Source organism: Cupressus sempervirens, chromosome 2 (assembly GCF_028749045.1).
Source record: "Cupressus sempervirens isolate cs-2001-9-10 chromosome 2, ASM2874904v1, whole genome shotgun sequence".
Classification (NCBI taxonomy): domain Eukaryota; kingdom Viridiplantae; phylum Streptophyta; class Pinopsida; order Cupressales; family Cupressaceae; genus Cupressus; species Cupressus sempervirens.
Window position 1 is genome coordinate 6,658,921 of NC_143119.1, and position 17,671 is coordinate 6,676,591.

A 17,671-nucleotide genomic window follows, 5' to 3' on the forward strand; every position below is an offset into this window, starting at 1 on the left:
CTGATTAAGGATATTGACCCTGTTAGGAGACCAAGCCTTGTTAGAAGCTTCAACCCTGTTAGGAGTTGGTGGATCATATACAAATGTGTGCAAAAAGAGCCCACTGCCCTAACATACAACTATACAATTAAATTATTCGAAGAGAATAGATATACATACAATATTGGATCACTTGTACTTCACAATTCCTCTGATTTTTAGTTCTTCATACAAGCCTTTAGTAGACTGTAGACAATCTTTCCTCTAGTCTGCTCAATGTCATTAAAAAGGAGTAATTGTGCATACATCAATTTGCATCATATCTCGCATTATCATATCATATAACATAACTTCGCATCAATCACTAACTTTGCAAAATGAAGTTCTTTAATATCAATCATATTAATAAATCCTTCCTTAGTGGGCTCACATATCATCCTTGGAGTCAGTTCATCAAGACTTAATAATCAAAATAATTCTTTAAGTTGTACAACTCGATTTGATGACTTGCTCTATTCTGCACTGTGAAGTATTTGCATCAATATTTCCTTCATAACTTGAACTTGGTTGTTTGTACAAACATGCGCACCAGTATACATCATTCGAATGAAGTCATGCATCTGTGGTCAACTGTACAAGAAAATATTCATAAGGAATATTCCGCTATCAATAAATCTCATCGTGCTGCTGTAACATTGTCCAATACTTGACAATTTTCCATCACAAACAATCATAACTAAACTGTAAAACATATGTTGCCATAAATGACAACCACATATCTCATCTTATATGACTGATTGGTTATATTGCCAACAGAGATGTCATCGCAGTTGACTATACAATCATAACTGCATTTTGCTTTAATAACAGGAGCATGGAATGGACTACTTGGATAAGGAACAGCAGTGGCAATCTTTCACCAACCATGGCTGACTACCTACTACAAATTTCAGTCTAAGCCCTGACCATAAAAACAATAAATGAGATACCCTGAAATTCTATAAATAACATACCTACAATGACAGCCACTGATCGGACCTACTAAAGGTTAGGCAGTCTCAGCCTTGTCTATAGAAACTACACATCAAGTAGCCTACCCACTATACTAGGCATTGATTCTATTGAAAAAGGACTAATAATTATTAGGGTACTTCATAAGTTACATGATCTGGTTTTTGCAATCCACAACTTCAAATGCATTTTGCACACTTTCAATTCACCAACAGAAACATGACGAAACGCACCCCTAGTTTTTGCTTCAATGCCATCAATTTATGTGATACACTTGGCAACATTGAAGTTTCCATAAAAGAAGGTGCAGCTTTCCAGCAAGATATATAAATTCCTACAATACATTGCTAATTTAACAGTGAAAAGCGGAGAGGGAAAAATGGTCAACAAATGTAACATTGGTTTCTATAATGTACTATTTTTCACAGGAAATCCACTCTGAACCCACGCAGAATAGCCACCCCCTACATCAGTAATACCCATAAATTCCTGAAAAAAGAAAAAAGATAACAAAAGTCAAGAGTGGTTAGCAGTGTAAATTTTGAAAAATGTCCAAATTAACATATATACCACATGTTCACAGAACAGAAATACAAATGTAATATCAGATTTGTAAATATACTAAATGTTGGGGAATGGCATCTGTTATATTTTCTGATATTTTACATATCACCCATCACACAAGCAGATGAGTCTCCCAAATCCACAATGAAATCTGAATTTCAATAAGTACATGAAGCATCCATCACAGAAAAATCAAAATTTATGATTATCAACTAGCACTGGCTTTCTATCAATATCTGTTATAATAGTCAAAATAACAGAAAACTAGATTAGCTGAGACAAACAAATGTCATAATTCAATTCTAGATAGCTTGGACGGTAAGACACTTCAAAAAGTCAAAAAACCAAACATGCCATTGAAAATACAGAAGATCAAAGACTTATAAATGATGGTAAGAGTGATGCAGAAGGGAGAACACAAACAGGAATTCAAAATGTGTCAAGTGCCTAAGTGAGACAAACATAAAGGCTAACAATTCACAAGGAAGTCTATGGTGCTCCACATCCAGCTGGTCAAGATATTCTGCATCATTGGGACGATCTAGTGGATGCAAAAATATACTAAGTGGGCTATTGTAATGATGCATTGATCTAGAGTAGCGACTGGTATTCCTACAGCATGTAGATGTATAAATTCACCAAGCATTGCAGTGCATAGCAGTGAAGAAAGAGGAAGCTCTGTCCAACAATGTTCCAGATGCCTCCAAGTCCAAAGTCCGGATTGGCTTTCACTGCCGTTGATTCTAGTTGAAATAATGAAACAGGACCCCTAATTTCCCAGGTTTCACCCTAGTGGATCTCTGTAGAATATAGTGGATTGCTGCAGAATATATTTTGTCATTATACTAGTGTATTGTTTGTATGCTTGTTAACTTGTTTCTCTTATAACGTGTGTAATTTCAAGCATACATGATAACTAGATTTTAAGAATAGTTCTTATTTTTCACCTTAAAATATAAGTTAATTCACTATTTCAAAACCAAATTTTGTATGGGAAAATTACATGCATGCCATACAAATAGCGTAAAGGATGCAAACTTCAGCCCATCGTTTTAATAAATCAAATTTCAAGTTTATTTATGCTGGCTTTAGTGGCAATTTGCTTTGATCCACCAGATTTGTACCTTTTAAATTTGTCTTGATTGATTGGAAACTGAATATTACCCTAGTATAGTATGGATCGGGTGATAGAGCAGTTTCTCCTTCACACATAAGTTTTGTGTGCATTTTCTTCCATATGTTATGTTTAGCAAAAAATTGTAAATCACTTGTTTGAATAGTTTAACTAGAGGCAAAGATTGAGGAAAGAAAGACTTCAACAAATTTAAGAGGAATACAACGAGCTGAGGAAGGTGGCGGATTTATTTAAGGAGGAAAAAAACAGTTGGAAAAGTGTAAAGCTCAATTCTTGGACAATAAAAAATGTATCTTTGAAAGGATAAACCAAATAAAGGAGCTCCATGAAACTTAGCATTCAAGGGAGTATTGAAGCAATATCTTCAAACTCAGTTCTGAAGTGTTGCAAGATAAAGTGAAGTCATTTATTCATGGCTAGAAATTGTCTACAAAGAACCCAAACAATAAGCATTCCGAACACCCCAGCATATGTTTGTCCTTCCAGTAGCAAATGTTAGTCCCTTGTTTGTTATAAAAAACATTCTACTCTCAAAATATGATCAAGATGAATAACAGTGGTTGATGTCTTGGCAAGAAGACCTAAGTAATGAAGAATTTAATAGAGGTTGAGGCTAGGCTACAATATGAAGAGTTTGAGTCCTCTGAAATATACTAAACAGAAAGTCATTCAGGTATCAATAAGAATAGCTAGAGATTGAAGATCTCTTACAAAGGTTGGGGTTAACTGTGAAAACTTGGGGAAAGTTGGTAAAGACAACTGAATCTGAGAAGCTATTCAATGCATGAAGAAATTTGAAATAACATGTAGAGGACAACAAAGTTTGCAAAAGCGACAATCAGGATTTCAAGTCGAATCTTAGCAATGGAATGCAATCATGTATGAAGAGGCCTTCAATAGACTTAGTCCAGTACCACAAATTATGAATTCAGATACATAGGTGACCCTCCCTACAGCCGTCTTTGGAACATTTGTTTGTATCTGGGAAGCAAGTAGTGTTGACAAGATTGCGCATACTTGAAGATACATAGGTGACCCTCCCTACAGCCGTCTTTGGAACATTTGTTTGTGTCTGGGAAGCAAGTAGTGTTGACAAGATTGCGCATACTTGTCAAATGCTGACTCAGAAAGTTAAATGTGATGGCACAGCTTGGGCAACCATACAAATTTCTTCATACAAGTCGGAATTAGAAAAGTGTAGATCATAGTCCTTGTACAATGGAAAATGTATTCTTGAAAGAATGAAACAGTTCCAAAAGAGTAGATCATAGTCCTTGTACAATGGAAAATGTAATCATGAAAGAATGAACCAGTTAAGAGGGAACTGGGTATTCTTGCAAAATTTTGAATTCAATTGTTAAGTGTTGCAAGAAAAAGAAAGGTCGGCTTTTCATGGCCGAAACCATTAGAGGCAAGCATTGGAAGTATCTCACCATATGCTTTTCTTCCGGTGACAAGTAATGTAAATCCCCAATTTGTTTTAGGAAATTGTACACTTGTCAAAAAATGACCAAGATGGGGTTATAGACTATATTGTTCAAGGTTTTTTATTTTTAGACAAAAGGTCTAAGACCTATAAGGGCATATTTTTAAAACTATACATTGCCATTTTTATATTAAGCCCAATCCTAAATATAACTAATTTTTTAATTTGTTCAAGGGTTTAAGATTTATCTTCTATTTTTTACTGTTTAGTAATAATATTATTTTTCACAGAAAAGCGAACATTGCACTAATCTACATATGACCCTAATCATTCTGAACTATTTTTTAGTTAAGGTTTTTTTTAATTAACCTTAACAGTTATGCATGTGCCTTTTTAATTTCAGAGCTTAATGTTGTAGGAAAGAATTTGGATGGGCATATTGCACACCCAATACAAATAAGCCAAAATTCAACTTAGTGGGAATGGAAGTAGCAAAGGGATCAATTCTCTGTAAGTTTTCAGCCCAAAAATAAAGTGATAAACAGCAATAAGGAAGAACTTAAAGTTAAAACAGATACAATAAACACCTTAAATTTCCCTGGGAAAACCCAGCCACACAACAAAATGTTACTTTATTGATCATTAAAATATGCAAGTGTACAATGCCTTTCGATTGATGCGATATACATAAAAAGAGACTCTTCACATTCCAACCAAAGGTCTCTTCTCTTCAATTTTCGAAACATAAATATAACTCTTCGTATTTCCATGCCTTAACACATATTGTATGGCACGTGTCTTATATTTAATATTACAATTTATCATGAATGTCCTTTTCAGCTAAAGGTTACTATAATGGTATAAACACCCAAAGATAAAGATCTCTATAGCAGCTATAATCTCTTACACTCCCTATCTCTAACACTCCCTCTTAGCGAGAGAGATATCTTTAGCTGAACAGTCACAAGAGGATCCAACCAAATGTCTATCTAATCACATAGATCCTATAAAAAATCATGTAATCACTCAAAACCTGTAAACAACAAATTCAACTTTCATGACGGACTCACTCAACATGATGCTGTCATGGAATCTCTCAACATGACAAACCTGCAAGAATTACAATCAGTTTTCATCAGACTCTCTCAACATGATGTTGTCATGTAAGCTCTCAACATGACATGTTAGTAAGGTTTACAACCAACATTTTATCACGGACTCTCTCAATGTGATACAGTCATGGACTCTCTCAACATGACTTCCAACTCCCTTCATGGAATCTCTCAATGTAATGACATCATCAACTCTCTCCACATGATACTTATTATGAATCATAAGTGAAAGAGTTATCAAGTTGATCTTACAACTTCAATTTATTTCACATAAATAAGAATCCATAATTGACAAAAAGGAGAATCGCAGCTGATACTCATTTCCATCAAGAGTCTCAACATCCTACAATATCAATAACTTATCACAAATAAGGAAACTCATTAATAGCATGCATAAAATGACTAAAATACCCTCTCAACAAAGACTCCCTCTTAGTAGGGATGGCCATGATTGACACAAAAGATAGTGATGTAACCTCCCTCTGAAGCTGAACATCTTCCTCTAAATCAAAAGCTCCCTTTGAAGGTAAATATGAATCATCAAAGAGGAAAAATCATCAAGTTCATAATACTGGACCTCATCTCATAACTTCTTGTTAAACCCTAATCCTGCAACCAAGAGAGATAAACCTAATAATAACCCATTATATAACAATGCATATACTAGATTATAATCAATATGAAAACTCATCTTTTGATTCCGTATTATTCCTTGTTAACGGTGGTCTCTAGCAGATCTGGCAAAGATATCCTCAATATTTTGTCACCTCTCACAGCAGAATAAGAATCTGCCAGTACACAAATCCACTGAATTCCCATGGAGCCACACATTACTCTTGAAGTTATTACGAATATCAATGCCAGATGACTTCAACATCCTCAATATTTTAACACTTGAATACAAAGCACTTCACGTAATAACTGATGAGGCACTCGAATTTTAAATGGATGTTGTTACTAACAATATTCACATGGTCTTGACGAATTCTTATAAGCCATCAAATCCAACACACACTTGAATTGACATGGAGTTGTAGTCATATATAATATATATAATGATGCCTGTAGACAGACAACCCCATAAGAGAGAAGCCATTAGACATCGTGTCAACTAGGAGACATTATAAAAGAAACATAAGACTTGTTCAGCAGATACCAGAAACGATGACAACTTAAATAAATATGCAATTTAAAAAGAAAAAATTTGTGACACTGCCAATCATAAGATGACGGGGCAAATCTCAACGCTTTTGGATTATGTTCAAGAGGAGTGTGTATTCTTGTTCTAAATGCAATAATCAAAATCATGATGAACAAGGAGCTTCATACAGAATGTTGAGTGTCAACCAAGCATGAGATTTCTACAGATTTCAATAGCTATTCCAATCCGACCACTCCCAGTTTGGATTCAAATTCTGAATGAAATCTGAACTGAATTTGAAAGTGAATCCCCTTGATGTTGTGCGTCCAAAACTCTTTTCAATCACTTTCATTGTCTTAACCGAAACAATAAATTTCTTGACAACAGTCTTGTCTGACTTGAAAAAATCCACAATCATGTGTGACCAATTTCCAATAGGACAAATCTGCAGCCTTTCCAGTGCCCAAACAATAGGATTTGGTGGGCATATAGATGGAAACAAATACAATCTCAGCTTTAGCGACATGCATCTCGACCTGGGAGTTGAAGACATGATTGTGGTCACGATAGGCATTCACCACGTCGTCCAAGGGCTTGAATATCATAAGGTGATTTTGTTCCATGTTGTTGTCCACGTTACACCACAACTTCAATCTCTTGCATCTTAGTGCTATCATGATCACTATTGGGGCCCCCAACATAGCCTGCCCCAACCACCATTTCCTAGCTATTTCAAATACCCAGGCATATATCTACCTAAAACACATGCTACAGAATCTCCAAGATTGAATTCCTCTGTGTATGAATTTGGCCTCTACTACTCCAGTAAGAAAATCATCTAAGGAGAAATGACACAAATGAAAGTGTCGAGTTTTGAAGAAATTGAGAAGTTATAGCGAAAAAACAGAATCTTGACAAAGGCAGCACATAAACTACAAATTAACTGATTAAAATGAAGTCTAACTAATGATCATGACGGATGGCTCTAAATATTGATGCCATTGCAATCACAAAAGAGTCACTCAATACACAAATATTTAAATGCCTCCGGTGAACTCTTCACAATCTAGGGAAGCTAGAGCTAAAAAACACACACAAGTTCTAATAAAAATAATAATAAAACAAGTATGAGATTCCCTATCTCTCCAGCCCAAAAGAGTATGTAGGGAAATATCACTCAAAACTTCCATCATAGGCAGCCAAGAGACATGAGCATCTATAAGTTAAAGAGATAAGGAATCGAACAAAAGACAGAGGCCCGAATATATAGAATGCAATAAGAGCAATTAATTGAGAGATCTCAATCACCGCTATAATATACAAGAAGTACAAGCTTCTTTCATTGCCGAAATCAAACCTGGCTCTAATACCATGTTAAGTTTTCAGCCTAGAAATAAAGTGATAAAAAATAGTAAAGAAGAATTGAAAACAGATACAATAAAAACCATAAATTACCTTGGGAAAACCCTTCTAAACTGAAGGGAAAAACCTAGCCACACAACAAAATGTTACTATATTGATCATAAAATGTTCAATGTACAATGCCTTTTGCCAATGCTATATATATATATATATATATATATATATATATATATATATATAAAGAAAGACTCTTAACATTCCAACCGAAGGCCTCTTCAATTTCCAAAACATATATACAACTCTTTGTACTTCCATGCCTTAACACATGTTGTATGACCAAAGTAACGAGAATCGGAATCGGATAGAAATTGGCAAGGCCGAATCGAATCATGAATCAACCATGAATTGGCCACAAATCGGCAAACTTAAAAAACTTTGAAATTTAGAGATTTTAACAATTTAAAACTTATTTCATACACCCTTTATTGAATATAACTTAAACACATTATAACATCATCAAATAGAACTTAACATACATAAACATGGAACATAAATGATAAATCCATCACAAACGTATCTATGTTACACGTAAAATGCAAATTGTAGGTTATTGCTGAAGTAAATAGAAATCATAGGATCATAATGATTCAAATCATAGAATGTATGTAAGATGAAGATCCATAAGACATCAAATCATAAATGTATGTAAGAATCTAAGATGAAGATTCATAAAACATATGTTTATCAATATTTGTAAACAAAATGGAAAAGCAATGCTCTAGCTCAAGCCTCATCATCATCCTCAAGCTCGGTCGCAGCCTCAGCCTCAACCTCAACCTCTGAGTATCTAGTCTACCTTCTAGAAAGGCCTCTAAGGTAGGTCCTAGAGGACTATTGAGCCATAACCCCCGCATGTAAGATGGGCTCAAGAACATCACTGAGGCCTATGTTTGTATGTGCACGTGTGCATCTACTAGTGCTTGAAAGTGCTCTAGCTGCCTCCTCTAACTTGGCCACAACCTCAACCTCTCTATCCACCTGCTCAACCCACTCATGGTCTTCCTCAGCGAAGACTGGATCCATAGCCTTAGTGAGCCACTTTGATTCTGGATCAATTTCCTCCAAAATGATCAGAGAGGAATCAACACCCAAAATTTGTTTGATCCTAAGACGAAGGTCGTAATGAATAAAGACAAGATCATTCAACCTTTGCGCAATCAAACTATTTCTCCTCTTCGAGTGGATGTGCTCGAACATGGACCAACTTATCTCTTTGATGCTCTTCCTTCTTGTTGGTTGCAAACCTATGGTTTTTCTTTTCTCTTCTTCTCTCTCACTTTTCCTCTCTTCTACTCATGCTAAACAATTAGAAGGCCCTTTAGGGTTGAACAAAGAGGAGTGGCAAAAAAATATTTAAAAACATGGGTTTTTATTTTAAAAATGTCTTCACTTTTGGCTGCCCATGTGGCCAATTAATGTGATTTTTTGAATGAATTGCATGAATCAGCGATTCATGCGATTCATGACAAAAAATCAGTGATTCGATTCACCAGCTCCAAAAAAATCACCATGCATGAATCGAATTGCCAAACTGGCGATTCTAGCGACTCTCGAAACTATGTATAACACGTCTTATATTAACATTACAATTTATCATGAATGTCCTTTTGATGCAGAAGCATCCTAGGGTAGTTGGCAATCCTGCATGGTGAAGTGGTTGGACCTTGGAGTTGGAGAACTCGATCGTAGAAGGACTAGTGCTCGGTCATTATTGGGCAGTTCTTAGGTGTAGTGTTGGCTGAGGTGCTCGGTCGCTGAAGGAGCTCGGCATATACTATTGCTTGGTGTATACTATGTTGCTCGACAATGCTTGTAGGAGCTCGACAGTGCTTGGCTGGTGGTTGTTGACGCTCGACAATTTGGGCTAACCAAACAAAGTTCTTACAAATTTAATCAATCATCTTGGAGCGTTTAATGCATGTAGTGTGAGATTGTGATGTGGATGATCATGGGAGTTTGTGTGGAACTATTTGGGTTTTGGTTATTTGTCCTAGGTGTATTTAATGAGTGTTGTAAGACTTCTAAGACATTTGGTATTTAATATCTGTTGTAGGCCGACTTGTGGCTTAAATAGGTATTTAATATAAGGGTCTATTTAATTTGTAATTTGCTAGGCCGACTTGTGGCTTAGTTGGGTATAAATAGAGGGTCTTGTGGAGTCTTCAGTCATTCCCATTCAGCATGGAGAAGGAGAAGTAGCTGAGAGTGTTAAGAATGTTAGTAGTTAAGGTCATTGAAACATTTTCTCAGAAGTTAGTTATTATATGTACTTGTATGTATATATATACATATACATGCATACATATATATCACTATATTACTGCAGTGTTTCTATCCTTAAATACATTGTCTTACATCCTTGTGCATCCAGATATGTTAAAGATATCAATTGCATTTTAGATGACCACCGTCGATAATGCATTGTCAAGTGGTGAGAATTAACATAAGACAAATTACTATTGGTTACTGCTAACTGTCATTAGTAATTGTTAATCTGATCGCACCCTTTTTGTTATCGGGTGGCATCCTTTGACATGGGTTATATTATCGGGTTTAACTAATAGTCTTGAACAGGTGCTAATGTATATGCATATTGAGACATGACCACGTAGGGTCATGCCCCTACTTGGTTGTGTTTCAATATGTATATATATTAGTTCATTTTGTATCTATAGATCATATCAATCAAAGTGGCATACAGATCTCTTATCAAAATAGGATACTACTGCAATAAGTGTTAGATTATGGTGACTGATCAGGAAAGTACTGTACATACTTCATAAATAGTGGGGTTGATGCCCTGAAAAAAAAATTTGGGCCGTGGCCGACATGGTAGCCGACATATTATGACCGACATATGGCCAGCATGTTGTAACCCTAAAATGAATAAAATACTTGTATAAAAGGGTTTAGGGTTAGGTATTTTTCATTATGTTATGATGCGAAATTGGTTCTTGCGACGGTATTGAGTTGTAAGGGATTACAGATTGTAATCAGGTTGTAATCACTGGATTGTAATAAGATCGAACTTGTTGTTTGGTGGACGTAGCCCAGGGATTGGGTGAACCACGTTAAATCTTGGTGCCTCGTGTTCATTTTTGTGCGATCTATTATTTTCTGTTATTGGTTATATTTGCATATAGTTTTATTTCTGTCCGTGGTTTATCCTAACAAGTGGTTTCATTGCGAGGTTGTCTTTCAATTATCCTCTGCAGGAAAGTCTCACGGTTGAGTGGGAGCAATGGCAGATGAGGGTAAGTTGAGGGTTGACAGGTTTAATGGGCAGAACTTCCAATTATGGAAGATGCAAATGGAAGACTATCTATATCAAAAGGATTTATGGAAGCCATTGGATGGCAAAGCCAAGAATCAGGGAACTATGTCAGAAGTTGAATGGGATCTTTTGGACAGAAAGGCACTCGGAAGCATTCGGTTATGCTTGGCACCATCGGTGGCATTTAATATTACAAAAGCAAAGACGACTAAAGATTTGATGAAAACCCTAACGACACTGTATGAAAAGCCCTCCGCTTCAAACAAGGTATTTCTCATGGAGCATTTATTTAATATGAAAATGGCAGAAGGTGGATCTGTTGCAGATCATTTAAATGAGTTTAATACTATTACTAGTCAATTATCTTCTGTGGGTATCAATTTTGATGAAGAAATTAGGGCTCTCTTGATTTTGTATTCTTTGCCTGAAAGCTGGAATGGCTTGGTAATGGCGGTGAGCAATTCTGTTCCTGGATCTAGTACCCTAAAATATGATGATGTGATTGGTGTTGTTTTGAGTGAGGAAACTCGTAGGAAATCCTCAAGTGGATCTACATCAGGAAGTGCTTTGACTGCACAAAGTAGGGGCAGAACAACTGAGAGAGGAATTAACTCTGGAAATCGTGGGAAATCAAGAGGAAAGTCAAAGGGGAAGAGGTCTCAATCGAGAGGACCAAACGATTGCTTGTACCGTGGGAAACCAGGTCATAAAAAGAAAGATTGTTGGAATCGCAAGAAAAATGAAGGAGATAAATCAGATGGAGACAAGGAGGCAAATGTGGTAAGTAACAAATCCGAAGAGGATGCTTTGCTTCTGTCTTTAGAAAGTGTTGATGATTCATGGGTTTTAGATTCTGGTGCTTCATTTCATGCTACACCTCATAGAGGTTATTTCATTGATTATGTCCAAGGGGATTTTGGGCTTGTTTATTTGGGGGATAATGAACCCTGTTAAATTGTTGGAAAGGGAAAAATTAAAATTAAGTTGCAGAATGGGAATCATTGGCTACTACATGCGGTAAGACATGTTCCAAAGCTGAGTAGGAATTTAATTTCAGCAGGGCAACTCGGTGATGAGGGTTGTGTAGTTACTTTTAATGATAAAAATTGAAAGGTTTCAAAAGGTTCCCTTGTAGTAGCAAAAGGTGTGAAAGTAGGCACCTTATATCTTTATACAGGTCATATTGTTCCTTCTACTTTGATTGTTTCAGAGAAAAATGAATGTTCAGGAACAATTGTTGCAGTTGAGCAGGGAGAACAAATAGCTGTTGTAGATTATGATACAATGCTGTGGCACAACAGACTTGGGCACATGAGTGAGAAAGGTATGAAAGTACTTCATTCAAAGAAAGTTTTACCAGGTCTGAAATGTGTTAATATGGATTTCTATGAAAGTTGTGTGTATGGAAAACAAAAGAGGGTGAGTTTTGTAAAGACTAGGAAGGAAAACAAAAAGGAGAAATTAGAGCTTGTGCATACAGATGTATGGGGACCAGCTCAGGTATCTTCTCTTGGTGGCTCTCATTATTATGTTACATTTATTGATGACGCAACTAGAAAAGTATGGGTTTATTTCCTTAGACAGAAATCTGATGTATTTCAAACTTTTAAGAAATGGAAATGCTTGGTTGAAAAGGAGATTGGTAAGAAATTAAAATGTCTCAGATCTGATAATGGTGGTGAGTATTGCAGTCATGAATTTGAAGATTATTGCTCCACTAATGGTATTCGTAGACAGAAAACTGTTCCAAGGACTCCACAGGAAAATGGAGTGGCTGAACGCATGAATAGAACTATAATGGAGCGTGCAAGGAGCATGAGGTTGCATGCTGGATTGCCCTTACACGTGGGCGGAGGCTGTCAATACTGTAGTATATTTGATTAATAGAAGTCCCTCTACTCCTTTGGGCTGTGGTATTCCAGAGGAGGCATGAACTGGTAAGAAGGTGCGTTATTCTTTTCTCAAGACCTTCGGTTGTGAAGCTTTTGCTCATATAGATACTGAAAATAGAACCAAGCTGGAAGCTAAATCAAATAAATGTGTCCTTGTTGGATATGGCATTAATGAATTTGGTTATAGGCTTTGGGATTTTGAAAATCTTAAAATTGTTAGAAGTCGGGATGTCATATTCAATGAGAAAGTGTTGTACAAAGATCTGTTGCAGCAACATGAGAAGAAAGAAGATGATTACGTAGTGCTGGATGATACTCCAAAAGATGATGTTCCAACCATTCCTCATGATGTGCAACAACCGCAGCAACAAATACCACACACACCAGTGAATGTTAGACAGTCAACGAGGCAAATTAGACCTCCACAAAGGTTTTCTCCCTCTTTGTATTCTATTTTACTTACTGATGCTGTTGAACCTGAAAGTTATGATGAAGCTGTGCAGGTGGATACTAAGATTCAATGGGAGTCTGCAATGAAAGATGAAATGGACTCTTTGCTGAAGAATAAGACATGGGATTTGTGCAAGTTGCCTGCAGGTAAAAAGGCTTTACAGAATAAGTGGGTTTATAGGTTGAAAGAAGAGGAAGGAGGTAAGAAAAGATTTAAGGCCAGGTTAGTTGTAAAAGGATTTGCACAGAAAAAGGGAATTGATTTTGATGAGATATTTTCTCCTGTTGTTAAAATGACTTCTATTCATACTGTTTTAAGTCTTGTGGCTACTGAAGATTTGCATTTAGAGCAGTTGGATGTTAAAACAGCCTTTTTTCATGGTGATTTGGATGAAGAAATATATATGGCTCAGCCACGAGGATTTGAGGTCAAAGGTAAGGAGAACTTAGTGTGCAAATTGAAGAAAAGTTTATATGGCTTGAAGCAAGCACCTCGGCAATGGTATCTAAAATTTGACAGTTTTATGCATGAGCATGGATATAATAGGTGTCATTCAGATTACTGTGTTCATTTTAAGAGGTTGGATGATGATAGCTACATTATTTTATGTTTATATGTTGATGATATGCTTATAGCTGGGTCTAAGATGGATCATATTAAGGGGCTAAAACGCCCGTTAGCACATGCATTTGCTATGAAGGATTTGGGGGCAGCAAAACAAATCCTTGGTATGAAGATTTGCAAAGATAGGAAGAATAGAACATTGATGCTATCTCAGGCTGATTATGTTGAGAAGGTGTTGCAACGTTTCTCTATAGAGAACGCTAAAGCTGTCAGCACACCTTTACCTAGTCATTTGAAATTGACTAAGGAGCTGTGTCCTAAGACATAGGAAGAGGAGGATAAGATGTCCAAGGTACCCTATGCTTCAGCTGTAGGAAGCTTGATGTATGTTATGGTGTGCACTAGGCCAGATATTGCACATGCTGTGGGAGTCGTTAGCAGGTATATGAGTCATTTAGGATTTGAGCATTGGAATGCTGTCAAGTGGATTTTCGGATATTTGAAAGGGACATCGAATAAGTGTTTACACTTTGGGGGCTCTACTACTGATTTACAGGGCTATGTTGAATTAGATTTGGCAGGGGATATTGATACCAGGCGGAGTACTACAGGTTATGTCTTTACTGTTGGTGGGGCAGCCGTGAGCTGGGTTTCTAGGTTACAGAAGATTAATGTTTTATCCACTACAGAGGCAGAGTGTGTTGCTGCTACCGAGGCAGCCAAGGAGATGATATGGCTTTAGTTCTTCTTGGAAGAATTGGGACATCCTCAGAAGGATAATTATTTGTTCACAGATAGTCAGAGTGCCATTCATCTTGCAAAGAATTCAGCTCTGCATTCTAAGACCAAACACATACAGTTGCGGTACCATTTCATTCGGTTAGTTTTGGAGGATGGACAGTTAAAGCTGGAGAAGATACATACAAATGATAATCCAGCAGATATGTTGACAAAGGTTGTAACAAGGGAGAAGCTGAACTCCTCTTCAGCTTCGGTTGGTCTTTTAGACTGAACATGAATAAAAGAACAGCAGAGTCCAGGGTGGTTTGATCCAGTGAGAGCCCCATGTGGTAGTGTTATTGCTATAGGATCAGTCTCCAAGTGGGAGATTGTTGTTTAGTGTGGAGCTTGATCAGTCCCCAAGTGGGAGATTGTTAGATTATGGTGATTGATCAGGAAAGTACTATACATACTTCATAAATAGTGGGGTTCGGAGCATCGCCCCGAAAAAAAATTTTGGGCCGTGGCCGACATGGTAGCCGACATATTATGGCCGACATATGGCCGACATGTTGTAACCCTAAAATGAATAAAATACTTGTATAAAAGGGTTTAGAGTTAGGTATTTTTCATTATGTTGTGATGCGAAATTGGTTCTTGCGGCGGTATTGAGCTATAAGGGATTACAGATTGTAATCAGGTTGTAATCACTGGATTGTAATAAGATCGAACTTGTTGTTTGGTGGACGTAGCCCAGGGATTGGGTGAACCACGTTAAATCTTGGTGCCTTGTTTTCATTTCTATGTGATCTATTATTTTCTGTTATTGGTTATATTTGCATATAGTTTTATTTTTGTCCGTGGTTTATCCTAACAATAAAAACATATAGAATAAAGAGTCTAGCATTATATAAGGAAGACACTAGTCTGCTATATCGTAGAAATCAAACTGAAACTTAATTGATAAGTCTCCACCAACTAAGATCTATTAAACTTTATAGAGAGGAGCGAAGTGCAGCAGAGCTAGTAGATAAAAATGGGCTTCGAAAACAAAAAGGTTGCTTGGTGGCTTGCGAGCACAAGTTTAGATTCTTCTTGGAGTTTCTACCAAGTGTGGATCAAGACTAGCTAGGAGATTGGATCTTGCAAGGTCTTGCAAAATTACTTTTGTAAATTGCTTTGTATTTGGTTGTAACCCAGAAGCCCTTGTAGCCGGGTATGTTGGATGAAAATCTTATGATTCTATTATGAGAATTGGCATTGTTCTGGATCTTAATCTCTGTGGGGCTAGGACATCTCCTTTGAGGATTCTCTTGCCTTGTATTGCATCGGATGGTATTAGAGCAAGTTTTCCTAAGTGTGGATAGATCATCGAATGTGAGGCAATTTGCACCAGGACCTCGGTTGTGTGAAGATTTGATCTGGGTGGTTGATCTTATCAAAGCGAAGATTTGATCTAGTTAAAAAATTGTTGTAGAGAGTTTGCGAAGATCTTGGAAAATGCCTTCGAGAAGATTGGACCCTAAGGCGATTGAAGATCTTTGTGATGCTATGGAAGCAAAGATCTCAGAGAAGGTTAAAACAAATTTCAGATCTGAGATGGAGTTGAAGAATGAGATCATGAGGGTCATAGCTGGTGTACTTCAGCATGTGAGTACTAAAGATGGTTATGAGGAAATTATTGAGGACTTTGAGGTTGCTGGATCAAGTGGTAAGGACAAAACTGATCATGTGGAGAGATCTATGGAAGATAGTTGGTCGGCCGGATAGATCTGACACTCGGTTAAAGCTGAAGAATAAGATGGATGTTTCTAATTTCTCAAGTACTTTGAATCCTAAAGACTTGATTGATTGAACTGGTGGATTGGAAGACGACTTTGAGTTAAAGGATATTTGAGATCCGCTCAAAGTGAAGTTGGCACAGACTAAGCTGAAAGGGCATGCTGCTTTATGGTGGAAAGAATTGCAAAGATATAGGGAAGAGGAAGGTGAAATGAAAATCACTCATTGGAGACTGATGGTGACAAAATTGAAAGTTAAGTTCATACCTATTGATTATGAACTTGAATTGTTTAAGAGGCTGCAGAATCTGAAATAGGAGGAGTTGTTTGTGAAAGATTATACCGAGGAATTTTACAAGTTGACTATTTGGTCAGGACATAGAGGACTTTCTAAGGAAAAGGTGGCTTGGTACATTAATGGCTTGAGATTGGTATGTTGAATATTGCTTCTATTGAGGATGCTTATCAGTATGCCTCGAGGGCAGAAGATAAGTTGAAGAGAAGAAATTAAAGTAGTTCCTGTGGGAAAGAGAAGCAAGATCACTCAGCAAAAGATAAACTGAGTGCAAAAGATGAACCAAAACCTATTGAGTGGAAGAAGAGGACGGGTAACATTGCCTTAAAAGGTAATTGTTGTCATTGTGGTGAAGGACATCGAACTTATGAATGTTCCCAAAAGGCAGGTGATAGAAGAGTTGTTGTTGTGAATGAAGCTGCTCAGTCAATGAACTCAAGCAAGGAAGAGCTTGTTGGCTCAGCAAGTATTGTTTGGTAAGAGGGCATTAGAACCTTGCCGAAGGAGTAATTTGTTCAAGACTCGTTGTAAGTCTGGTGGTAAAATCTGCAATGTGATTGTGAATGGTGATAGTACTGATAACCTTGTTGCTAAGGAGATGATTCAAAAGCTTGGTTTGAGGAGAATGAGACATTCTTATCCTTATAGGATTGGTTGGTTACAAGATGAATATACTTTGAAAGTGAGGGACCAATGTTTTGTTGATTTTCAGATTGGGCAGTATAAGGATCAAGTTTTGTGTGATATTGTGGACATGAGTAGTTGTTACATATTGCTTGGTAGACCTTGGCAGTATGATTGTAGGGCTATGCATGATTATGTCAAGAATGTGATTACTGTTGAGAAAGGTGGTAGGAAGCATTCCTTGATTCCTTTACAGAATGAAGAACTTAGTAAAAGTAAC

At 36.9% G+C, this 17,671-nt stretch overlaps 1 protein-coding gene across 9 annotated transcripts in view; it reads right to left on the bottom strand.

The window, feature by feature from the left end:
- Positions 1 to 237: 237 nt before the first annotated feature.
- Positions 238 to 17,671, bottom strand: part of LOC149570819 (thiosulfate sulfurtransferase 16, chloroplastic-like) — a 63,932-nt gene continuing 46,498 nt past the window's right edge. For 8 of the 9 annotated variants that reach the window (XM_089812400.1, XM_089812399.1, XM_089812396.1 and 5 more), the window contains exon 6: positions 363 to 1,479. In XM_089812400.1, the coding sequence (XP_089668526.1) occupies positions 1,396 to 1,479 (84 nt within the window). In that variant the 3' untranslated portion in view covers positions 363 to 1,395. Of the gene's footprint in view, positions 1,480 to 17,671 lie in introns of all 9 variants that reach the window. The other variant, XM_089812401.1, reaches the window with a different exon arrangement.